Here is a 27491-nt window from a genome sequence, read left to right on the forward strand (position 1 = left end):
TCTGACTCTGTCTGTCTACATGATACAAGTTAGGATCACCTGTGTGGATGAATGCAGCTCCAAACAACACTTGAGAAACTTTACACTATTCAGACCAAACTAGCACACTTGAACACCATTATTGACCACCTTACATATTCATTCCCTCTCTGGCTGCTGCGCGGTGTGCTCTGCATTACAGGTGCACAAAATAATAGCAAAGTGACAACTGTTTTATAAAAAAAAATCTGCAAACCCACAATCTTTATCCAAAATGACAAGGTCAGCAGATGTGAGGGAACATCACCACTGTCACCAAATTCATATACAAATCACCAGCTCTGGGCTAAGCCATGAAAATCCTGACCTAACAGCATTGGGTCAAGCACCAGAGACTCGAACAGGAAATCAATGCTAACCCGGTCAGCAATACAAACTTGAATGAATGGATGATTTATGAAGAATGAATCATTTATTGTCACATATCTTGAAGTTTGAATGAAAAGTGTTTTGCTGCCACAATCCAGTGCCATTTTAAGTTACAAGGGTAAAAAGAAATAAATTTAGAGTTCATCTTTTGGTGAAATTGGGATCTCAACCATGGCTTCTGCTAGATGGCTGGAAGGTGTTCTGGCCCTCAAGAAGTCCCACTCCAGGAACAGCAATGCCCCAGGAGACCCCAGCTCTGCTGCCACCTTGCCAATACCACCAATACTCCAGGTTCCAGGAACCGCTACTGCCAAGAATCCAGGTTCCAGGCCTATTGCCACTAGGAGTCCCCAATCCAGGCACTGCAACTGCCAAGAATCCAGGCTCTGGGCCTATTGCCACCAAGAGTCCCGGCTCCAGACACTGCCACTACCAGGAATCCTGATCCATGCTGCTGATGCCGCAGCCACCACCCTGCTGACACCGCTCTGGACTTGAAGGAGGAGGAAAAAGAAAAAAAAGACCAACAGTACAAAGAGAAAACAATGCTGCCAGCCTGGAGTAGATGGGCCCTGGCCAGCCCAAAAACTACCTTACCATGTTGGCACCATCTTGAAGAAATTTTTGAGAAGAACAACTAACAAGAAGTGCCCTGAGAAACCTTGCCCAACAGGTTGACCGAATTGCCCCCTTCACTTCAGATTTCCTGTAATTTATTTTTAATCGTTCCCAAGTACAGTCGGTGAACATTCAGAGCTGGGTCCCAGTCCTCATGGCTTACTTCAGAAGGCGGCTGCTGTTGCCTGGAAGGAGTTGGCCTGGCTGCAAATCCGAATTCTTAGACGTTTCCTTGAACTTGACACCAAACAGATAAAAGATAAAAAAGGCGGGAACATTGAGAACTTGTACATCATTTTGTACCGTAACTCACCGGCCCGTTAAATAGGCGGATACTACCCCAAAAAAAACTATAGAGAGACGCTGAGAGCAGAATAAACCTGTCAGACGGTTTCTGGTGATTCCCCCTCAGAAAGGGGAAGTGTGAGGTGACCGAGTTCAGGCCGACACTCGGTGACTGACTGTGGCGATGGCCCGGGGGCTCAGAGCCATGGCCGGGGCCTGGGGGCCGCTGCAGCTTCTCCTCCTGAGCCTGGCTCTCCCGGGGAGCGAGTCCCGGGCCCGGTGGCCGCCAGCGGACTGTCCCGGCTGCGAGAGGCTGTGGAAGGTTAAAGAGCACACGGTGTACGGCCACGACTCCGGCCTCGCGATGCTCCGGGTCAACGCCGAGGAGTTCGGCTCCGGGGCCGGGGCCGGGGCCGAGGCGCCGCACGAAGCGGACAGCCGCCTGGGCCTGATGCCCGGCATGGCCGCCCCTCCCTTCAGCCTGGACACCCTGGACGGAAGGCTGAGCTACCCGGCCGTCCCGGAGCGGCCGGACCGCTCCTTCATCTTCCAGGCGTTCACCAACAAGTCCGGCTTCCTGGAGTGTCTCTGGAGCTCGCCGGCGTCTCTGGTCGCCCTGGTGGACGGGCTCCCCCCTCACACCCACCTGGTCTTCATGTCCTTCGATGACTCGGCCCCCAGGGACGTCAGGTGGATGAAGCAGCAGCTCATCCCCGTCATGGAGGCAAGGTAACTCCCTCCCCTCGCCCTTGAGGGCCACTCACCGGCCGGAGGAGGAGGAGGAGGAGGAGGAGGGGGGGAATGTCCACACACACACACACATACTGACCGGGGCGGGTGAAGGTGGAGGGAGGGTGGGTCCGGGCTGGGGCTGAAAGAGAGAGGGCCCAGGTACTGGCTCAGAAAGGGAGAAGGCTATCGGGCTGAGGGAGGGTAGGTCCACACAGTGTCTATCGGAAGGTCTTGACTCTGGGGGAGGGTCCAGGCATTGGCTGCGATGGATATGGGGGGGGGGGGGGGGGCTAGATATTGATTGGGGGCTGAAGGAAGCATCCAGACACTTCCCACTGAGTGGTGTCTCTCTCCTCCCCTGTGTAAACACACAATGAAAACATTAACTTGTCTGCGACAGTACTGTGCTACAGTGCTAGTGTCCCTGTACAAATACTAATTGGATTACTTGTGCGGAAACAGGGCCAATAAGTCCATGACAACCCTCCAAAGAGCAAACCACTCTGACCTATTCCCTTACACCGCAGGCAATTTAACATGGCCAATTCACATAACCTGCACATTTTTGGACTGTGGGAGGAAACTGGAGCAAACCCACACAGATACAGGAAGAATGTGCAAACTCCACACAGGCAGTTGCCTGAGGTAGGAATTGAACCCAGGTCTCTAGCACTGTGAGGCAGCAGTGCTAACCACTGTGCTACCCTTATAATGAGGAACAAAGAAACAGTAGAGGAACTGATACAGTACCTAGCCTCTGTCTTCTTTGGTGGAAGACATCAGTAACAAACCTTTAGAAGAATTGAGGGGGGGGGGGGAGAGGTGAGTGTAGAGGCCATCGCTAAGGCGAAAGTGCAGGGGAAGCTGAAAGGTCTGAAAGCGGATAATACACTTGGATCAAATGGACTGCACCCCAGGGTTCTGTAGGAGAAAGTAGAGGAGATTGTTGACTTGTTGGTGGTGATCTTTCAGGAATCACTGAAGTCAGGGAGGGTCTCAGAAGGCTGGGAATTGGCTAATGTAACACACCTGTTTAAGAAGGGAGGGAGGTAGAAGTCAGCAAAAAGTCAGTTAGCCTGACCTCAGTCATTGCTAAGATTTTAAAATCCATTATTAAGGATGAAATTATGGAGTATTTGGAAGTGCATGATAAAATTGGGCTGAGCCAACACGGCTTTGCCAAGGGGTGGTCATACCTGCCAAGTCTGTTAGAATTTTTTAAAGCAGGTAATGGAGAAAGTAGAGCCAGTGGATATAAATTATTTGGATTGCCAGATGGCCTTGACAAGGTGCTGCACAGGAAACTGTTAAATAAGATAAAAGCGCATGAGATTAGGTGCAAGGTACTGGCATGGATTGGCTGACTGACAGAACGCAAAAGTGGGGAGTTGTAAAAATTCATTCACAGGTTGAGGGTGTAGCTGGCTAGGCCGAAATTTAATGCCTATCCCTAATTGACCAGATGGCAGTTTAAGAACCAATTACAATTGTTGTGGGTTTGGAGACACATGTAGGCCAGATGGCAATTTCCTTCCCTTAAGTACATTAGTGAACCAGATGGTTCCAATAATCCAAAGACTGTTAAATCCAGATTTTTGTTGAATTCAAATTCCACCAGCTGTCATGGCAGGATTTGAACCCAGGTCCCCAGGACATTACCTGGATCTCTGGATTAATAGTGTACCAATAATTCTGCTCGGCTATTGCCTCCTCAGCCCTCAACAGGGATAAAGAGGTCTCTTTCAGGATGGCAGTTGGTCATTAATGGAGTTATGTAGGGGTTAGTGTTGGGATCACAACTATTTGTGTTATACATTACTACTCTGGACAAAGGAACTGAGGGCATATTTGCTAAATTTGCAGATGACACAAAGGTAGATGGAGGGACAGGTAGTGTTGAGGAATTTGGGAGGCTGCTAAAGGATTTGGACAGTCTAGGAGAATAGACAAAGAAGTGGCAGGTGGAATACAATGTGGGAAAGTGTGAGCTTATGCACTTGGATAGGAAGAATAGAGGTGTATTCCTTATCTCAGTTTGCTGAATGTGATGCAGAGCAACACAAAGAGCATGTGTTTGATTCCTGCACTGGCTGAGGTTACCATGAAGGACTCATCTACTCAACCTCTTGGTGGCCTTCAGGTTAAATCACCACGAGTCGTCTGTCTAATTAGGAAAAGAACCCTGTTATCCAGTAGGTCATAGCAACTTTGTCTTTGAGTGGCTCTTGTTATTCTATTCATGCTTGCATCTGTGTGGAAGGATGTCTTTAAAAATTGAGATTTATTCAGGTATTCAGTAACAATGATAGGTAGAAATGAAAATGTGTGATACAAACTGGATTCATATATTTATTATTAATGAATAATTAAATCAGTTATGTTATCATTTGAATGTATTCCAGTGGCAGTTTTTTAGAGATAATAGCTTGAGTTATTTGGTCTTGTTCTTAGCTAAACATAGGATGTAGAAATCGATTGTTTGGTGGACATATCATAAATGTAGTGTGATTTTATTTTAGTAACCTTGAGGAAATATTATGTTGAATTATCAGCAAAGCAACAAATAGGTTTAAAGGTATTGCTATCAGTCATTTAGTATTGTTATTGTGACTACTGTATTGTTTTTGTGACCTTGTTTCACTAGTGAAATTGGATAGTGGTTGCTATCGTATAAGTTATGGGTACATATTGATATGGGTGGGTGGAATTGATGCACTTGTTTAAAGTATTTAATTTTTATAGTCTCGAGTGTGTTGCACCTTACTGATTAGAAATTAGACAGTGCTTGGCTAACAAGCTACACACAGCACATTACATCGCTTTGCAATATAATCTTCAATAATTAATTCTTTGTAGTTAAAATGTAGTACTTTGAAGCCTCGGAGCAGTTTTTGAACACTTTACAATTTATTTCATTATGTTATGCCAGTGGCAAAATGTTTGCCTTATCCAATGTATAAAGCTGCTTGCAGACTATGAATAATAGCATTCATTTGCATTTGTCACTGTGTTCATCAACAACTTTGCCATGAGGTTGCAACCACTTGTCAGATAGGGTTCATGTGACAAGTAGAAGTTGGTTCTGAATTTATAGTCAGCAGTGGCTCTCTCAGCTGCTGGGTTGAAACACCTGGTGTCAACTTGACTAGTTAGTTGCATTTGCTTTCCACTCTGAAGATTCTAGGTTCAAACATCCACCAACTGCAAATATAATTAAGGCTAAGGAGTTACTGACTTGAATCAAATAACTTTGCCTCTGTGAATGTCTCAAATGTCTTGGAGAATACAAAGACTGTTGTACACTGTAAAAGTTTCTCAGTTTTGTAAACAATGATTATTTATGGTTGCAGATGTATTCTGGGACTTATTGGGTACAAAAGAGGCTTAACACTTCTATCTGCATGAATTCTTTCCCTATCTATTTTGGTGTTTAACTTCAAAGACATTGGATGGAATAAATAGCTGGAATTAATGGCTAACAGAAAAATGTGGAGTGTAGTGGTTACATAGCAGTTGGTTACTTGTAGAGGTGTTATTTATCTTGTGAATGCTGTAAATCTTATTCAGATACAATGTTTGTTGGATCATGCATGGATTTTCTTTTGAGCTATCTACTGATACTTGTGGGGAGGTTATTTCATCCCCATGTCCCGTATGCATATCCTTACTGAATATGAAGTGTACATAGACAATACATGTTCAGAAAGTAGGAGTTGGAGTAGGCCATTGAACTTCTTAAACCTGTTCTGCCATGCACTAATCTTATGGTTGATCTATACCTTAACGCCAACTGTCCACATGGGTTCATTCCTGAAGAAGCGCTTATGCCTGAAATGTCGATTCTCCTGCTCCTCGGATGCTGCCTGACCTGCTGTGCTTTTTCAGTGCCACACTTTTCGACTTCATATCTTGCAAATACTGGACTAGCAAGCATCTATTGATCTCAGTTTTAAAGTTATTATTTGATTGAAAATTTACTATGTTTTAAGGAAAGGAGTTCCAAATTTCTACCTATCTTTCATGAAGATAGGTATACTAACTTTTCTTGGCATCATAATCTCAATGTCATTTCATCTGTTGAGTGCCTTCTGGCTCTCTGTAATGTAATTTAGTCAATTCCACAACCATACCCTACCCCCATGACCATACAAGCCCTTTCTCTCATTTCCTTTGGAAAATTGATTGGATTGCTTCAAACATCGTTGAAAGCCTCGGTCTCTTTTTAAGATTATATCCCCTTGGATTTGGTGTTCTTTAAATGACTGTAAACTTTGGAGACATTTGTCTTGAATATTAATTTTCTTTTCATGGTGACATGTTGTTGAAGCACAGTCAACTCAAGTTGCGTGTTGAGGCTATATAGAATTCCTAACGTAGCAGACTCTGAGGAAATTTCCCAGAACATTGAAAATTCCAGTGAGCAATTTCCTGGAATTGTCTGAAAAAGGCTGTCAAATTCAAATAATTCTGAGAGTTCCCACTCACTCAAGATTACTGTTGTCCAGGAAAAGTTGGAGGATTGAAAACCTACTCCAACCCCTGGGTAACTATTAAACTGACAAACTGCTGACACCCCTCAACTACCTCCAACCCCTGACCTCCCTGACACCCCAGACCTGACACTCCCTTCCCCTGACCTGAAACTTTCACCTTCTTCACCAACTGGCACCCTACTGTCCTATCCCTATGATTACCTTCACTTACATTACATACTTGTAATTTCACAGTTGCTGTCAAAGCGCCTGGCTGCACTGCTTCACATTTAAATCACTGGACATTGCACACTTGCTGCTCCAAAAGTTGACCTGGTTTTGATGATGGTTCTCTTCCCAACTCCAAGGACTCTTAGACAGGTCTACCCTGTTTCAGGGACTCCTGTCCTCAAATTTTCAGAACAGAGGTCATTTGAATGTATCTGCATTTTTTTGTCTGAAGTGGAATGGAATTAGGATTTCCGATCATGATTGAAATTTTTGGACCATCAGCACATTAATCAGATATTAGGGATTACGTCTTCAAGATTAAATTATACTTATTCTATACTTATTCTAATCATTGTCCCTATGGAACTATTCTGCGCTAGTTCTGAACATAATAAAGTTGCTTGTTTATTTTAAATGACTACTTGATAATATCTCTGAACTAGTACTGTTGCAGCAGGGTTATCCTAATTAACATAACTACTCATTTGCTAGTTTAAGCTTTCAGCATGAAATGAACAATGTGTTTAATCATGCATTTCTGTTTTGGAATCGCATTTTTGGTCTGGACATCTGTTGTATTTGCGCTGTATAGTTTCATGAGGTAGACCTCTGACATTTGTACTCATTCAACATATTCATGCTCATACTTGTTTTGTTTACTTCTGCCCTTATCACACTGGAGGGATTCAATTCACTGTAAACTCCAGCTGATCTGCCTTGTTATGTTTTTTGTGATCAGTGTCTGATTTATTGTAGCAAAGGAGAAGGGATTGTTTGTTCTCATTTAGGCCTGACCTTGTCTGGGAAGACAAAGCTTTTTCGACACTTGTTTCTCCTCGATATTCTGATCTTTACAATAAAGACAAGTTAACGAGTCCTCTTCAGGCATTTTATAGTAGCCATTTATGACTTAATTAGGGGTGAAATTGAACTTGCACAACAATTCACGGTACACTGTTTATACGCTACCTGATAGGGTTTTTCTCATGCAGATAGTGGGAGCTATGAGAGGTGTGTTAAACAGTCTGATACATTACTGCCTCTTTTATAACATTGTTCGATATCATTCTTGTTTTCAAATACTGATACTAACCTCAACTTTAAACTTACAGCAGTGCAACAACTTGAGTAGGGCTGTTCCAGAACCTCTAGAATATAGTATGGAAATGCTTTTGAGAGATGTCTTTGCATTATACCTTGGAGGCAGGAGTGAATCTGAACTTCAGTCACCATGCAACAACGAGGGGTAAAGTTACTTGGATACTTTGTTCCAGAAGGCATACATACCACTTAAATGACATGTGGAAGTCAGGTGACAATAAATGACATGTGGAAGTGCAGGTGACACCTGTACTTCCACACATGTCATTTATTGTATCCATTGCTCCCAATGCGGTCTCCTCTACATTGGGGAGACTGGACGCCTTCTCGCAGAGCGCTTCAGAGAATGTCTCTGGGACACCCGCACCACCCAACCCCACTGCTCCGTAGCTGAACATTTCAACTCTCCCTCCCACTCTACCAAGGACATGCAGGTCCTGGGCCTCCTCCATCACCATTCCCTTGCCACCTGACGCCTGGAGAAAGAACGCCTTATCTTCCACCTCGGAACCCTTCAACCCTAGGGCATTAATGTGAACTTTACCAGTTTCCTCATTTCCCCTCCTCCCACCTTACCCCAGTTCCAACCTTTCAGCTCAGCACCACCCTCATGATCTGTCCCACCTGTCAATCTTCCTTCCCACCTATCCGCTCCATCGTCCTCTCTGACCTTTCAACTTTACCCCATCTTCATCCACCTATTGCACTCTTAACTACCTTCTCCCAGCCCCACCCCCTTCCCATTTATCTCTCCACCCCCAACACTAACAACCTCATTCCTGATGAAGGCCTCCCGTCCAAAATGTCAATTTTCCTGCTCCTCGGATGCTGCCTGACCTGCTGTGCTTTTCCAGCAACGCACTGTCTCAACAATATCCTTATAAACCTCATTTGCACTCTCTAAAGTTCCACATCCTTCCTATAGCATGGGGACCAGAACTGCACCCAATACTCCAAATGTGGCCTTGTACAGCTGCACCATGACTTGTTACGTTTTAGACTCAGTGTCCCAACTGACGAAAGCAAGCGTGTCATATGCCTTCTTTACCACCTTTTCCACTTGTGTCACCATTTTCAGGGAGCTATGGGCTTGCATAGTTTGAGTTGTGCCAATATAATTAAAGAATTAACCTGATACCCAGAACATGAACCCTTATCTGATAAGACATTGTTTTTGATTCCAAAGTGGAAACATCCATTTGTGAGGTACAGAATACACATTGATTTAGTTGACATCTACATTCCAGTCCTCAAAGTAAAGAATAAAGGGGAGAGAATTAGAGGTCCATTGATCTGAACTAACATGAATCACAGTGGTCTGTACCTTAGCTCATTTTACCTTATTTTTTCCATATCCTTTGCCTTTGTTGTGGTAGAACTCACTTCACTGCAGAAGACTAGAAAAGACATTTATACATGATTGCATTTCAATCCAAACACATGTTCTGATACATTTCATTCCAGAATTTAATCTTTTTTTAAGATCAGGCCAAGCCTAATTTTACTCGTCAGTTATGTTTGATCTTCAGTTTGATCTGGAGTAGTGTGTGGTTTTAACAAGGGAGAATAAAAACCAATAGCTATTACTCAAATACAGATTGACTCTATGGTTATTCCAGTTCCAGGCCAGAAGGAGTCAAGTATACATCACTTGGACACAACAGATCAAAGTTGAAGTAATACCAATCAACATGGGACAGGGTAAATGTTTTGCTATGGACACCAAAGGTGAATATTTTATTGTCTCTGTGATTTCTAAAAAATACAGGATGGACTTATTGAAACATACAAGATCCAGAAGGTGCATGATAGGGTGGGTGCTGAGAGACTATTTCCATTAGTTGGGGAATCTAAAACACAGAGACGCGGCCTCAGGGTTAGAGATCCAATTATGTAGGACTAAGATGAGCATAAATATCCTCACTCCAATGGATGAGAATCTATGGAATTTCCATCACAAAGAGTTGTGGATACTTTATCATTATAAATGCCAGCTTATAAAGTATTCAGATTTTTAGTGTCTTAGGGATTTGATGATATGGGAGCTAATGGAATAATGGAATTGAAGCCCAATATCAGTTATGATTGCATTGAATGGTGAAGCAGGCTTGGCAGGCTATATGGTACATTCATAATCTTATTTTTTGTGTTCTTGCGTAAGTGAGTCATTGAGGAGATTGACTGACTGCTGCTGAAATATTGTGGTAAATGAAGACCCAAAAGATAGGCACTGTTAATGGATAAGGTTAATACAGAGTCTGAAGTGTTTTGTAAAATCTCACTCGACAGGTCTTTGGACTCGAAACATTAACTCTGTTTCTCTCCATAGATTCTGTCAGACCCACTTGAGCTCAACTTCATTCTGTGATTAGTCTTGGCAAAAAAAATGTTTTTCTTGAGACACTCACAGCTTCGCTTTATAAATTTGTGCCCTCATGTTATTGATACCTTTATGACGGGTGACTGTTCCTCCCTGTCTACTCTATCCAGACATATCATGGTTTCAAAAACCTTTGAAATCGGATCTCCTCTTAGCCTTCTTCTCTCCATTGAGAACAGTCCCAATCTCTCCAATCTAATTTCACACTAAAGTTGTAAGTTATGACTTTAGTTGTGAAAATGTGTTGCTGGAAAAGCGCAGCAGGTCAGGCAGCATCCAAGGAGCAGGAGAATCGACGTTTCGGGCATCATTGTGACAACTAAAGTAGAGAGGATTCCTGAGCTCAGGACACGTCTGTTCCACTGGCTTTTTGTTTATTCTCTTTTTCTGTCTGTTTTTTTGTTCTTGTTTACTTACTTTTTACTTTAATTGTGGTAGAGGAGAGCAAATCCAGCACAGAGGATTGCAATGAGAAATGAGCCAATTGAGGAGGAGATGGAGCCCAGTGGAAAGTGGGCCCAACACAGGTAGACCCTCACCCGGAGCAAATGCATTCTGCTGGTATTGGACTCTACCTGGCCCATGGCTTAGCATTTAAGAAGGAATATAATTTTGAACTTCTAACTTTATTTCTTTATTTTCTTGTTTTATACCTAAGATTTTATATCTACGGGCATTTGTAAGTAATATGGCACTGGGCACAGTGACTTTGTACATTTTTCAGTGCACTTCTGTATCCCTGTGCTTGAGTACATGTGACAATAAAATCTGATTCCTTATTCCTAAAAGAATCTCATCCCTATAACCAGTTTTGAGAATCACTTTTGCACTCTCTCCAATGTGTTCACATCTTTCCTACAGTACAGTACCATAAAGTATTCACAATACTTAACAAAATGTCTTTTGAAAGCCCAAGTGTACCGTATCAACAGAATTATCCTCATCAAGCCTTTGTTACTTCTTTAACAAAAACTTCAGCAAGTTAGTCAAACATGGTTTCCCCTTCAGAAATCCATACTGGCTCTTCCCAAACAACTCATCATTTCTGTGTTACTACTAATTGTATCCTGAATAACTGTTTCTCGAAGCTTCCCCGTCCCTAAAGATAAAATGACTGGGTTACATTCATTGGGTGATGGTGAAGATATATGTTTTGTACTGTTCAAGCTGTCTCATACTTGTCTCAATATAGAAAACATCCAAACCTGATGCAATGTTCTCAGCTTCAGAAAAACGTCCTCTATACAGTACCAATAATATGCTTGCAGAAAAGCATTCTGCAATGCTCAATGGGACGTTGCCCATTTCGTACACTCATTATTTTCGTGGCCTCTTTGTATGAGATTTTTTTTTCCAGAGATGTTTTTGTGCTAAGGACTGATGCAATTGGATACAGATTTAACCCATTTAATTTTTTAAAATGTCCTTTCATATGTAATTTGAAAAGGTTGGAAAGCTGACAACCACTTTATGCAGCTGAGTGTGTTTCCGAGTTGGTTGGATTGACAGATGCGATATTGAATATGCCACTGTACCACCACATGCTGCACAGTGAGAAGGCTCAGGATGCTGGGTGTGTGGGGTGAATATTACCATCTGTTCAGTCTGTTTACCTGCAGGATGAAAGTTGTTATAGACCAGCAGGGAGCTGCTCTGCTCGCTTTTTCTTTATATTTTCAGATATTTACAGGTCAGAGTCTTTGCAACCGAAATAGAGGGCTGAATCCAATGATCACTCCAGGATTGGGAAACAGAGTGGATGGGGTGAATTAAATTAGAATTCAAAATTACAATGGCCAGTTCAGGCTGAAAAAGTAAGTTATGGCATTTCGTTCCTGCTTGTACGAAACAGGCATAGAAAATAGGTGCCGGGTTAGGTCAATCAACCCAGCCAGTTTGCTCCACCGTTCAACATGATCAGAGCCAATGCTCTATTTCAACATCATACACTTACTCTTTCCCCATGCATCTCACCACCTTTGGCTTTTAGAACTATATCCATTTCTTTCTTAAATATATTCAGTGTCTTGGCCTCCACTGTCGTTTGCAGCAGAGAATTCCTCAGGTCCATGACCCTTTGAGTGAGAACCATCCCCTTATTTCAGTCTGAAATGGCCTAACCTGTTTCCTAAGATATGAAGTTCCTCTCATGCTCAATTACTCTTTAAGTCATTCTCTGCATCTGACCTAGCACTCCTCTTTATGCAATTATATGTTTTCTCCTCTAATTTCATGGTTTCCCTAACTTTGTTTAGACAACTATGTATGGTGGGTTTCCTGTTTGGGGCTTTCTTTATTGTAGGAATATATTTATTCCGAGTATTCTAAAATATCCCTTTAAATGTTCACCATTCACCTTCTTAGCTCATCTCTCCCCTAACTTAACATCCCAGTTCAGTTCAGTTTTCATGTCCACATGGTTGCTCTTTTTAAGTTGTGAGACAGTACAAAAGACGAAGAGTGTGGTGCTGGAAAAGCACAGCAGGTCAGGCAGCATCCAAGGAGTTGGAGAATCGACGTTTCGAGCATGAGCTCTTCCTCAGAAATGGTGGGGGGGGGAGGGGGGTGAAGGTGTCACAAGGGACTGAGAGATAAATGGGAGGGGGTTTGGGGCTGGGGGAAAGGTAACTGGGAATGTGATAGGTAGGTGAAGGTGGGAGTGAAGGTGATAGGTCGGAGAGGAGGGTGGAGTGGATAGTCGGGAAGGAAGATGGACAGTTAGGACAGTTCAAGAGGGCAGTGCCAAGTTGGAAGGTTGTATCTGGGATAAGGTGGGGTGAGGGGAAATGGGGAAACTGGAGAAATCCACATTGATCACATGTGGTTGGAGAGTTCCAAGGCAGAAGTTGAGGCGTTCTTCCTCCAGGTGTCAGGCGGCGAGAGTTTGGTGGCAGAGGAGGCCTGGGACTTGCATGTCCTTGGCGGATTAGGAGGGGGATTTAAAGTGTTTAGCCACAGGCTAGTGGATTGTTTAGTGCATGTGTCACAGAGACATTTTCTGAGACATTTTGCAAGTTGGCATCCTGTCTCCCCAATGCAGAAGAGATCACATCAACAGCAACAGAAACAGTAGGTGATGTGAGTGGAAGTACAGGCAAATCTCTGTCAGATGTGGAAGGACTGCCCTCTTGAACTATCCTACCTATCCATCTTCCTTCCCAACTATCCACTTCACCCTCCTCTCCAATCTAACACCTTCGCCCCAACCTTCATCTACCTATCATATTCACAGCTACCTTCCCCCCAGCCCCACTCCCCTCCCATTTATCTCTCAGCCCCCTTGGGCCACACCTCATTCCTGATGAAAATCTTACGCTCGAAACATCAATTCTCCTGCTCCTCGGATGCTGCCTGACTGGCTGTGCTTTTCCAGCACCACACTCTTCGACTCTGGTCTCCAGCATCTGCAGTCCTCGCTTTTTCCTAGTGTAATATAGTTTCATTCTTAGACCCATTCTTTTCCCTTAGGAACTAGATATAAAACTCAACCAGGGTGGCACAGTGGTTAGCACTGCTGCCCTCAGCACCAGAGACCTGGGTTCAATTCCCACCTCAGGCAACTGTCTGTGTGGAGTTTGCACATTCTCCCTGTGTCTGCATGGGTTTCTTCCGGGTGCTCCGGTTTCCTCCCACAGTCCAAAAATGTGTAGGTTAGGTGAATTGGCCACGCTAAAAAGTGTTAGGGGGATGGGTTGCTCTTCTGAGGGTTGGTGTGGACTTGTTGGGCTGAAGGGTCTGTTTCCACATTGTAAGTAATCTAATCTATATTGTGGTTTCTACAACCTATGGGTGACTTTATTCTGAGGCCATTAATATCATAAAGTCTAATAAACTGTGCTCTTCCAACTCTATTTTGATTTAATCCCTGCCCTACCCTTCACCTTTTTGATCATGCAGCATTGTCCTTTGATGTGAAGGGCACTACTTGTCACTGGCCATTTGGGTGTTTCTTTTCTTCCTGGTGGTGGAAATTGAATAAAGATTTGCACACCTTGTGTCTTTCACTGTGTCTCACACCTGCACAACACAACATGGGTGCTGGGGGAAAATATAAGCACCACCACCAACTGTGGTAGTGCTTATATTTTCCCCCAGCACCCATGTTGTGCACTACCACAGTTGGTGGTAGTGTGGGGGGAATAAAGGAAAAAAAGATACATAAACAGGAGAATATAAGCACTATTGCAGTTAGGCGGTAGTGTGACGAAAAAAGATTTAAAAAAGAACAGGAGAATTAGAGAAAGAAAAATATAACCAGGAGCTTTAGAATCCACTCAGTTTAGGGGACTGAAAAAAACTGTTCTCTGGCTGGTTCTAGAATAAGCTGTTCTAAGAAACTACCTCAAAACCATTCTATGAACTTCTTATCCAGGCTACTCCTGTCAATCCAGTTTATATATAGATTAAAATCACCCATGATTACTGATGACCTCTTATCACAATTCATACCACAGAAATGCAAGGCAATGACCGTCACTAATAGGAGATAATCTTACCTTCACCCCTTGTCATTCAATAGTATTACCATCACTGAATCCCCCATTATTGACATCCTGAGGGGTTACCATTGACCAGAAACTCAACTGGACTTGTAACATAAACAGAGCAGGTCAGAGGCTTGGAATACTGCAGCAAGTAACCTACCTCCTGATTTCCCAAAGCCTGTCTATCATCTACAAGGCACTAGTAAGGAGTGTGATGGAATACTCTCCACTTTCCTGGATGGGTGCAAATCTAACAGCACTCAAAACAAAACGGCCTGCTTGATTGGCATTACCCCCACAAGGATCCACGTCTTCCACAGCCGACTCTTGGTAGCAGCAATGTGTACTATCTACAAGATGCACTGCAGAAGTTTAGGAAAGTTCTTTAGACAGCACCTTCAAACTCATGACCACTTCCATCTAGAAGGACAATGACTGCAGATATGTGGGAACACTATAAATTTTAAGCCAATACAAATTGAGCAAACTCAGAAGCAGAAGCAGATCATATGACTGAGCTTATTCTGACATTCAGTATGGTTGAGATTGATTTTGGGCTTCAATTCCACTTTCCTCCCTTCTCCCCATATTCCTCAATTATTGAAGAAACTGAAAAATTCTCTGTTTCAGCCTGAAATGTATCCACTGATAGAGTATCACCCCCTGAGGTTGAGTGTTCAAAAGATTCATAATCATTTGAGGGAAATAATTTCTCCTCATTAGTCCTTAATGATCAGTCCTTTATACTGAGTCTGCACCTACGTGTGCTAGATTCCCTAGCCAGAGAAACAACCTTCAATGTCTTGCAGTTTTCAATGATTGCTTCTCATTCTTCTAAACTCCAGACGATATAGGTCCAATTTACCCAGCATCTCATAAGACTGCCCACTCATCCCAATTTATTGAGTAATATACCACTGAATGCAATGCTGATTTATAGTAATATGTACATGGTTGCCATTGAATACTTGTGCCACATCTATTTGAATTGCAGTACACGGTGCAGCAATCAGAGCTGTTGCTCAGTTGAAAAATGGGATTGGTGGGTATAAACATGTCTGAGTTGCAAAGTGTGGCACTGGAAAAGCACAGCAGGTCAGGCAGCATCCGAGGAGCAGGAGAGTCAGCGTTTTGAGCATGAGCCCTTCATCACATTCCTGACATTTTTTGATCTGGACGAGATGGGCCAATGGGCTGAGAAGTGACAGATGGAGTTTAATTCAGATAAATGCGAGGTGCTGCATTTTGGGAAAGAAAATCTTAGCAGGACTTATACACTTAATGGTAAGGTCCTAGGGAGTGTTGCTGAACAAAGAGACCTTGGAGTGCAGGTTCATAGTTCCTTGAAAGTGGAGTTGCAGGTGGATAGGATAGTGAAGAACGCGTTTGGTATGCTTTCCTTTATTGGTCAGGGTATTGAGTACAGGAGTTGGGAGGTCATGTTGCGGCTGTACAGGACATTGGTTAGGCCACTGTTGGAATATTGCTTGCAATTCTGGTCTCCTTCCTATCGGAAAGATGTTGTGAAACTTAAAAGCATTCAGAAAAGATTTACAAGGCTATTGCCAGGGTTGGAGGATCTGAGCTACAGAGAGAGGCTGAACAGGCTGGGGCTGTTTTCCCTGGAGCATCGAAGGCTGAGGGGTGATCTTATAGAGGTTTATAAAATTATGAGGGGCATGGATAGGATAAATAGACAAAGTCTTTTCCCTGGGGTTGGGGAGTCCAGAACCAGAGGGCATAGGTTTAGGGTGAGAGGGGATAGATATAAAAGAGACCTAAGAGGCAACTTTTTCACGCAGGGGGTGGTACGTGTATGGAATGAGCTGCCAGAGGATGTGGTGGAGGCTGGTACAATTGCAACATTTAAGAGGCATTTGGATGGATATATGAATAGGAAGGGTTTGGAGAGATATGGGCCGGGTGCTGGCAGGTGGGACTAATTTGGGTTGGGATATCTGGTCAGCATGGACAGGTTGGACCGAAGGGTCTGTTTCCATGCTGTACATCTCTATGACTCTAAGACTCTGACTCTCCAGCATCTGCAGTGCTCACTTTCTCCTATAAACATGTCTGGCAATGTCTGTGAGGGTGAGGAGTGCACAGAAAACAGTCTTATTTGTGTGCATCGCTCTCATTTGGGCGATGTACAAGGAAAGAAAAGTTCAATTGAGTATGCTTAATTCTAAAGAACCAGTATTCTAAAGAACTGTATTGAAATGTACTTTTTTTAAAGTTTAATTTTAATTGTACTTTTAAATTGAGAATGATTGCTGGAAACAAAATTGAATGGTTTTAACCTTTGCACTCTCATTTTGAGCTGCTTAGTTAGATTACGAATGACTCCCTTAATTTTCTTTGTTAGAAGTTGATCTGTCAGCAGAATTGCCTGTAAATGCCCAATTATGGGTCATTGTGTATTTTAGGTTTACATCTGTTTTTAAACCATACTTTCACTTTGAATTTTAACATTCAAGTCGTTAGTCTTTTTAAGCAGCTGTAGATTTAAATCTTTTGGTGGTGCTTCCAAACTGAAAACAAAGACCTCTAATCCACCTGGCCTCTTGCTTCGTCATGCATGCTATTGACAAGCACAGATTCATGGAGTGTTATTTTAGGGAAAAAAATAAACAGCTATTTTCTTTCAATTTGAACCTGAATCTGTTCGAGTAGGTTTAGATTAAACTAAGTTTCCTGTGATGAATGATTCTGTCATTCCAACAGTTGAAATCAGGTTTTTGGTTTATGCTTTGTGAAACAAAAGATTTTTCCTTCATATACACAAATGGTTCACCAATTTATTTATTGACATTAAGGAACTTTAGACTGAACAGAAGTAAGAACTGAAACTGCTAGAATTAATGTAGAACTTTCATTTACATTTGGCACTTCACCAAATTCGATTAAAAAAAACTCATTATGTTTCCGTTGTACTTCTGTTTAAACAGAAGTTGATTATGACACTACCAAGAGGAGCATGTTCACATTGATGGCAAGCGACAATATCTCATTTAGCTTCATTTCAACAGCATCAGTGGATTGAATGCTATTGTTTCTGGAACAACAAAAAAGAGAGAACCTCAGATTTACTTTTGATTTTCTGAATTGAAGATTGTATATTACTTTATGAAGGGTGAAGTTGTATTTAACAAGTGACATTAATGAAAGCTTAAAAATTTAAGGAACTATTCAATCTATCCAGTTCTTATGGTGAGTCAGGCAACTGGGGTGTACACACTTATTGAAATGTATTTCTTTTGAAATTCTGAGAGATTTCTCTCCTGAGAAATAAGGAGCTAGCATTTTTAGATTGATTCCTGAAAAATAAATGTTTCCACTTTCAAGTTTAGATGCACCATTAGTACATTCTAGGAAATTTTAGAAACCGTGATTGGCAGGAATTTTATCACAGCAATTACGAACAGTGAGCGAATAACTGAATGTAAGACAAAGGTTGTCGCTCCACTAGGGAGGAAAATGGTGAGTTGAAATGTTAGATGGAATCTTACAGGCCCTGAATGATGTGGCCTTATTTGTGTGCATCACTCTCATTTGGGTGATGTACAAAGAAAGAAAAGTTCAATTGAGTATGCTGTGTTTACCGGTATTCTAAAGAACTGTATTTAAATGTACTTTTTTTAAAGGTTAATTTTAATTGTACTTTTAAATTGAGAATGACTGCTGGAAACAATATTGAACAGTTTTAACCTTTGCACTCTCATTTTGAGCTGCTTAATTGGATGAGTCTGATGAGTCTGACTTTCAACACAAGGTTTCAACAGTGAGAAGAAGATTTCCTTATTAAGCAGTGAGGGTCTATTTGCCTATATTGACATCTTCTTATTAGCTCTTCTTGCCCCTCTTATATGAAAACTGCTTTTCCCTGGCAGCAGGGAGAAACTGGATGGTGACAATATCTGACTCGAAAGTCTGAGCAGGTACCTGTGGCCCCAGCTCACAGCTTATAGAACATAAAACATTACAGCGCAGCTACAGGCCCTTCGGCCCTCGATGTTGTGTCGCCCTGTCATACTAATCTGAAGCCCATCCCACCTACCCTATTCCATGTACGTCCATATGCCTGTCCAATGACGACTTGAATGCACTTAAACTTGGCGAATCTACTACAATTGCAGGCAAAGCATTCCATACCCTTACCCTCTGAGTAAAGAAACTACCTCTGACATCTGTCTTATACCTCTCTCCCCTCACTTTAAAGTTGTGTCCCCTCGTGTTTGCCGTCCCCATACTTGGAAAAAGGCTCTCCCTGTCCACCCTATCTAACTCTCTGATTATCTTGTATGTCTCTATTAAGTCACCTCTCAGCCTTCTTCTCTCTAACGAAAACAGCCTCAAGGCCCTCAGCCTTTCCTCGTAAGACACTCCTTCCATACCAGGCAACATCCTAGTAAATCTCCTCTGCACCCTTTCCAAAGCTTCCAAATCCTTCTTATAATGCAGTGACCAGAACTGTACACAATACTCCAAGTATGGCCGTACCAGAGCTTTGTACAGCTGCAGCGCAACCTCCTGGATCCGGAACTCAATTCCTTTATTAATAAAGGCCAAAACAGTGTATGCCTTCTTAACAACCCTGTCAATCTGGGTGGCAACTTTAAGGGATCTGTGTACATGGACACCGAGATCTCTCTGCTCATCTGCACTCCCAAGAATCTTACCATTAGCCCAGTACTTTGCATTCCAATTACTCCGTCCAAAGTGTATCACCTCACACTTGTCCACATTAAACTCCATTTGCCATCTCTCAGCCCAGCTCTGCACCCTATCAATGTCTCTCTGCAACCTACTATATCCTTCATCACTATCCACAACTCCACCAACCTTAGTGTCATCCGCAAATTTACTAACCCACCCTTCTAAGCCCTCATCCGTGTCATTTATAAAAATGACGAACAGCAGTGGACCCAACACCGACCCTTGCGGTACGCCGCTAGTAACTGGACACCAAGATGAACATGTTCCATCAACTACAACCCTCTGTTTTCTTTCAGCAAGCCAATTACTGATCCAAACTGCTATGTCTCCCACAATCCCATTCCTCCGCATTTTGTATAATAGCCTACTGTGGGGAACCTTATCGAACGCCTTGCTGAAATCCATATACACCACATCAACCGGTTTAGTCTCATCTACCTGTTTGGTCACTTTGCCAAAAAACTCAATAAGGTTTGTGAGGCACGACCTACCCTTCACAAAACCATGCTGACTGTCCCTGATCAGATTATTCTTTTCTAGATGGTTATAAATCCTATCTCTTATCACCTTTTCCAACACTTTACCAACAACTGAAGTGAGACTCACTGGTCTGTAATTATCAGGGTTGTCTCTACTACCCTTTTTGAACAAGTGAACCACATTTGCTATCCTCCAGTCCTCAGGCACTATTCCTGTAAACAATGGTGATTTGAAGATCAATGCCAAAGGCTCGGCAATCTCTTCCCTTGCTTCCCAGAGGATCCTAGAATAGATCCCATCCTAGGGGACTTGTCTATTTTCACACTCTGCAGTATTTCTAATACCTCTTCCTTGTGAACGTCAATCTCTTCTAATCTAGATACAAGTATCTCTGTATCTTCCTCGCCAACATTTTCATTTTCTATAGTGAACACTGTCGAAAAATATTTATTTAGTGCTTCCCCTATCTCCTCTGACTCCACACACAACTTCCCACTATTATCCTTGATTGGCCCTAATTTAACTCTCGTCATTCTTTTATTCCTGACATACCTATGGAAAGCTTTAGGGTTAACCCTGATCCTATCCGCCAACAACTTCTCAAGTCTCCTCCTGGCTCTTCTGAGCTCTCTTTTTAGGTCTTTCCTGGCTTCCTTGTAACCCTCAAGCGTCCTGAGTTTTCACATTTTGTCCTAACATAAGCCTTCTTCTTCTTCTTCTTGTGATCACTATCTCCAAAGTGCTCACCTACTTCCAAATCTAACACCTGGCTCATTACCCAGTACTAAATCTAAAGGGGCTTCGCCCCTTGCAGGCCTGTCTACATACTGTGTCAGGAAGCCCTCCTGCACACACTGGACAAAAACTGACCCATCTATAGTACTCGTACTGTAGTGATCCCAGTCAATATTTGGATAGTTGAAATCCCCCATGAAAACTACCCTGCCTCTCTCACTCCTATCGAGAATCATCTTTGCTATCCTTGTTTGCTATCTTTGCTTGTTCCTCTGAGCCTCTAATGTAGGCAGTCCTGTCTCCATCATTTCAGGGCACACTGCATGGGCAGCCAAATCCATAAAAGTTAGCATCAGGCACACAGATTAGATTCCCTTCAGTATAGAAACAGACCCTTTGGCCCAACAAGTCCACACCAACCCTCTAAAGAGCAGCCCACCCAGACCCATTCTCCTACATTTACCACTGCATAATGCACCTAGCACTGTGGGTAATTTAGCATGGCCAATTTACCTGACCTGCACATCTTTGGACTGTGGGACGAAACTGGAGGAAACCCGTGCAGACACGGGGAGAATGTGCAAACTCCACACAGACAATTGCCCGAGGCGGGAATCGAACCTGGGTCCCTGGCGCTGTGACGTGGCAGTGCTAACTGCTGAGCTACCATGCCACTCACACCAGCCTCAATGCATCATCATGGCACATCTCCAGTTCAATACTGCATTTTGGAGCACACTAGTACTTTACTTTGCAATGCTTCTGCCGGGCCAGTTTGTGCACAGGAACAGTCACCCATCTCATGCAACAGAGCATGGTGCATTCTGGGGCTCTTTGCTTGCTTTCTTGGTTCTTACTCACTTTGCATCACCTTGGATGTTCACAGCATCTCCGTCCTACCCTTCATCATTCGGAACTCTCAGGCTTGCAGTAGTCGTGCCTTGCCTTTTAGCATAGGCACCAAGCCAGACAGTTTGTCATAGTTTCTATAGTGATCAGCCAAAGGCTAGGCATGTTACTCTACAACATTGAGCTACATCAATTCCTCACCTGTAGCATGCTCCAGCAGTTTATGCAGCAAGCATAATATGGCAATAAAATCTGTAGGTCTTCCAACCAGATAACCATGTCTCAAAGTCTTCAATTAAGCCAAAGGGATCTTATGTCAGTCAGGATGTCCAGTCACAGTCAGTCAAGGACATCATCCAATCTCAGTCTCAGGGCTTAGACACAGTCAGTTGCTTGGGGCACTCAGATTAGGGATTCCATATTATTACAGACTGCGTAGGCCATAGTCAGTCCTGTGAGTCCAGTGCCACCAGTCCAGGGATTAACTACACAGAGATCAGTCTGAGGTTTGATCACTCATCTATAAGGATATGGGGTATGAATTCACAGTGGATAGATTGAGGAAACTTCTAAAAGGGTTGGTAGTGGCTAAGCAATGACTAAAAATTAAGGAGTGTATGCATGAATTACAACAATTATTCTTTCCTATCTGGTACAGCAATAATACAGGAAAGGTGACTGAACCATGGCTTAGAAAAGAAATTAAGGATATTATTAAGTAAGAGAGGAGACATATAACATGAAGTCTTGGAGCAGTTTAGAGTTCAACAAAATAGTACAAAAAGATTGACCAAGAGGGGTAGAGTAAGAGAGTAAACTTGCAAGGAACATAAAAACCAATTGTAAGAGCTTCTAAAAATATTTGATGTGCAAAAGATGACCAAAGGTAAAAGTAGGTCCTTACAGTCAGAAAAGAATAAATTATAATGGGGATGAAAGAAATGGGAGCAGAATTGAATACACAACTTTGTTCTCTCATCACAAAAGAGGACACAAATAATTTCCCAGAAATGTTACAGAACCAAGGGTCTAGTTAGAGGTGGGAATTGAAAATAAATCAGTATTCATTTTAAAAAGAAGGTACTGGGGTAATTAATGATGTTAAAATCAGACGAATCCTCAGGCCTGAAAATCTACATCCCAGAGTATTAGAGGAGGCATCCCTTGAAATATTGTATGCAGTCATTGTCATCTTCCAACTTTCCAAAGACTTTGGAACAGTTCCTACAGATTGGAGGATAGCAAATTCCCTATTTATAAAAGGGAAGAGGGAAAAACAGAAAATTGCAGATCAGTTCGCTGAACATCAGTAGTAGGGAAAATGCTAGAATCTATTCCAAAAGACACGATAACATAACAATTTGAAAGCATTAACAGGATAGACAAAGACAGCATGGATTTTTGAAATAGAAATCATACTGAACTAACTTTATGGAGTATTCTTGTTAGGATGTAAGCTGCTTTTCTCTCACATTGAATATAACTTTTTACCAACATGCTTTTTCAAGTAATGCTGCCTTTCTTGGATGGGTAGGGGATCAAAGCTTCTGTAATCCTACCTGACCTACAATCTCCCACTATACATGGCGTATAGTGGTATCTGGTCCACTATGTCAGAGCTTCATGTGAAGATGTCCCATGGCCCTCCTGTTGGGAGTCTTCCATGTCCCACTGTATTGACACTATGCAAAACTGTCATTTGTGAGTCATGCAACTGGTGACTGCTCACATTGTTTCTCATATTCCTCACATAGATTTATTGGAGCCACAAACAATTGATCCAGCCACTGCAGCTGTTATCACTGCTGTGGCCAATGTACAATGAAAACAAGCAGGAGGCTGGATGAACACAGCAAGCCAGGCTGCATCAGGAGGTGGAAAAGTCAACATTTCAGGTGTAATCCTTCTTCAGGGTTACACCTGAAACATTGACTTTTCCACTTCTTGATGTTGCCTGGCTTGCTGTGTTCTTCCAGCCTCCTTGTCTACCTTGGATTCCAGCATTTTTTTTTTTTGTCTCTACTCAATGTACAATGAAGGCACTGAGAAATTGAAGAGGAACAAATATGTCAGCAAGTGCAGTAGCAGCAGCAACCTCAAGCAGCTGCTGAACAGCCTCCATTTAAAGAAGCTGCAGTGAAAGGTCCTCCTTTGCATTTATAGGAGACCCAGAGACCATTGTCCCTGAATTCATTTCCTCCAGATGTTACACCAGCCTGAGGATTTACCTAGACACAGTCTCAGAGCTGTGACTTTGCTTCAGCAGAACTGGTGATCTGAAGTGGCCGTCAAAGTGACAGCTGTATTAAATGTGAATGTAATTGGCTGCTTTCAAATATCTGCTGGAGACCTGTATGGATCTCCCAACTCTCAGCACACAAAATGTATCAAGGCTGTGACTGTAATGCAGTTTGTGCCAGATTACACTGCCTTGTTTCCCCATGAGGGTAAGGTTGGTACTGCAGCTTGAACAGATTCTGCCAACATAACTGCCTTCCCCTAGGTGTAGAGTTCTATTGACTATTATTGTTACATTGAAAGCTGCATAATGCAGCTGACTTCATCAATAGATAAAGATTTCATTTGATTAATATTTGTGATCATTGGTACCACATCTTAAAGTACCTTGGAAGTTGCCCTGGTACCTATATCCTTGAAAATTCTCAGGTTTCTACTTAATTTCCAGAACTGGATGTCTTATAAGGATGGATGCTGGAAAACGAGAACTACCTCTGCAATCATGGCTGATGACTCCATTATGTAGCCCCTTGACTGAAGCTGAGTATAGGAACATTGCAGCCCATTTTCCCACTAAAATCACAGTGGAGCAGACAATAAGCTTTCTTAATGATCAGGTTCCAGTGCTTGCATTGGTCTGGTGGGCCTTTGCATTACCCTCCGGACAGAGTACGTTACATAATACTAGTGTTTTTTTGCTAAATACAACTGGCACAGGCAAAGGGGAGATGTGATAGACACTGAAGTGGAGAATGGCAGCAGTCTCCCAAGGAAGAAAATGAGGACATTAAACCGCTTTCAAAGTTCCAAATTTTATATTTCAATTTTTTTTTAATGATCATCACAGCAGGAAGTGAAATGTCCATTTATTTCCATGAGCTGATGTCGGAATTTGATTCCACCTTGCACTGTGATTGTCTTGGCAGCTCCACTCTTGTTGCAGCCAGCCAACATTCTGGTGCCAAGCTCTGTTTATGTGTGAGCTATGCCAGTCACTATGCCAGCGCTTCCCACAATTCCAGTTCTTAACAATTTCAGTGGATTACCCCAACCTGTTAAGCTATTAGGTGAGAAGGGATGAACTGGCTCCCCTTCATTATTCACTCGTGTTCATAATTGGTTACAATAAGATTAATTTAGAAAGGAAACCTTCCCTTGTAGATTTCTTTTTCTCAGATCCCATGAATTTGATGGATTGTAAAGGGTCACTTTAACCAGGCTTTCTTAAATTATCCTAAAGAGTGAGTTTAAGTACAAAATGCAAGAATAAATAATAATGCAACACATATATACACACACAGATCATAAATTAAGTCCAAAAATATAAAAACATAAAAATTGATTTTCCAAATCAATTTCTGAATTGTTTGTGAAGAGCAGCAATATTGCAGGCTGCAGCCGTTGTAGTAAAAGGTACAGGTGGCATTGCTATTTTAACAGTTAGCTTCACGATCCTTGGTTTTGCAGTTTATTCGAGATTCTGTAGTTTTGATTCCTTTTAACCATAATTGGATACCAGCACTTAAGATGAGGGAATTTCCTTTCATTATTCCTTTTGTCTGGTTTAGAGCACTTGGAGTCAGAGAGTGCATTTACATGCAAAACAGGAGTAACTAAGCCATAGTTCCTTGACTATGAATCCATGCTGGTGCACACAGGAGCATTCAGTTCCATTTCTGCATGCCAGTAGAGTTGAAACTGGCTTTTTAACCCCTGTCCTTGAGTACTCTGTATTCCTCAAAGGGTAAAACACAAAATGTGCACAAAATCTGCAGGGGTTAGCTTGCTGTTGAACAGAGAGGATTTAGGTCCTTGTTATCTTTGCAGTTGCAAGAGATCATAGTCCAACATGTTTGAAGTTTTTTTGACTCCTTTCCATATAACATCCCATCGCGTGTACACAGAAGATTTTACATCTGCAGATACTCTGTCTCTGTAGCAGTCCTTTTTAAAAAAACACATTGTGGAATTAAGGGCTGAAAATGTCCATAGTATTACAGTGTTCTGACCGATCATCAATACACCATCCATGGAACTGCCTAGAATTTACTTGGCTGATATTTGGTGAAATTCAACCTGTTGGTCTTTAAGGAGGAAAGGGAAACATTAAAGCACCTTCCTCTGGCCGTTCAATTCTCTCAAGTTGCTGGGAACTGATCTCCCACACCTCCCCCTCCTCAGTAATATCTAATTCCAAAAACTTTCTTCCAATAATTTTGAATTCTATCCTGGAATGATAGGATTCTGAAGGAGCCCAAGTTTGCCCTTCTGCTATTCCCAGATCCTGGGACCCTCTATTGATGTTCCCCCCAAAAAATGAGGTAGCCTCCCAATGGTCCCAGATTCAAAAACTTCCCAGTATTTTCAGAAACCTCCTTTCTACTAGTGTTGGAATTCCTTGCCTACATTCTCAGTGCTGTTAGGTTCATTCTGCACTGCTGATAGCTTTTTAGCCATTATTTTGCATAACACCCACTTTTTAAATCTACTAGTCCACCTTCTATGATTTACTGGTATCTGGGCAGAGCAAAGAAACACATTTGGGCAGAGGAAGAGGTCAGGGTGATAGGATAAAATTGCCACATCTGGAATTAGATCTGAGAAGGAGTGAGAGGGAAAACTGGAGGATTTCAGCAAAACATGTTGTAAAGAAAAGTACATCGCCTACTCTGGGAATATCTTAAGTTAAATTTTGAGCATTTTATTGTTTAGCCAAGGGTATTAAGGGATATGGGGGCAAATGTAATTGCACACTTAAATCTTAAATCAGACTTGAACTAATTGAAGGACGGAATATATTCCATGGGCTAAATAGCCTACTCTGGTTCTTACCTTCCTATTTACTTAACCTATATGAATTGAACAGTGTAGGAGGTTATCTGAGATTGAAATATTTTCAACTGACAGGTAATAGGAATGAAGTAATATATTGTAAAATATTTATTAACTCGATATTTTCCACAGTAGGAGTTGACGTAAAGACATACATCTTTTAAATGCTAAATATTTCCCAATCTATTCAGCTACCACCAACACAAGTATTAGTCATTATTTTTGAAATATGGAAAATTCAAATGTTTTGCAAGTTGGAGTATTATGTTGCATGTATTCATAACTGATGAAAATTGAGAAATATGTTACTGTCTCAAGCTAATGGATTGATATGCTCTGAACCATAAATTCATTATAAAAACTATGTAACAAGTGTTGAATTTTAAAACCTTACAAGGGCCACACCTGCCTGTGGCATGATTATGCTGCTTGATGAATGTAACTGCCATTTAATATTTTGTGACTGTGCAATAAAAATGAAATGTTTAGAAGATAAAATTCCAGCAAAGTCATAAAATCAGATTTCACAACATTTTTGCTGATTTTATATTTCTCCCCTCCTTATAAAGTCTCCAGTTCATACAATGTTTGTTGGCCAAGATAATGGATAGGTGACATTAGCATTTACCCTTAAATTCACCTCTCTGCCTTCCATGTGCAATTGTTGTGCACATGCAACCTTTGTGCTTAACTCACTTCACCGTTCACAAGTCAAAGTACTTTTTCTTTTCTCGATTCCTTTTTGGCAATTTGGTCTAATTCCGGAACTAGTTTGTCAGCATGAACACAATGAAATTGCATACATTGTGGCTTGCACATTACTATGGAAATATGCCACAACATCGCCCTTACAGGAATTTGGTCTTAATGACACTAAAGATGTGTGGACCTGATCATAAAAAAGAGATGTTGATGCTTAATATTAATGCT

General features: G+C 42.0%; 1 protein-coding gene across 1 annotated transcript in view; it reads left to right on the forward strand.

Moving 5' to 3' along the window:
- The first annotated feature begins 513 nt into the window (after window positions 1–513).
- LOC140480501 (uncharacterized) overlaps window positions 514–27491 on the forward strand; it is a 233358-nt gene continuing 206380 nt past the window's right edge. Inside the window, exons 1-2 of the mRNA XM_072575443.1 lie at window positions 514–1376; window positions 1407–2040. Coding sequence (XP_072431544.1) covers window positions 1496–2040 — 545 coding nt within the window. The 5' untranslated portion in view covers window positions 514–1376; window positions 1407–1495. The remainder of the gene's footprint in view (window positions 1377–1406; window positions 2041–27491) is intronic.

The sequence above is a fragment of the Chiloscyllium punctatum genome, chromosome 8, assembly GCF_047496795.1.
Source record: "Chiloscyllium punctatum isolate Juve2018m chromosome 8, sChiPun1.3, whole genome shotgun sequence".
Classification (NCBI taxonomy): Eukaryota; Metazoa; Chordata; class Chondrichthyes; order Orectolobiformes; family Hemiscylliidae; genus Chiloscyllium; species Chiloscyllium punctatum.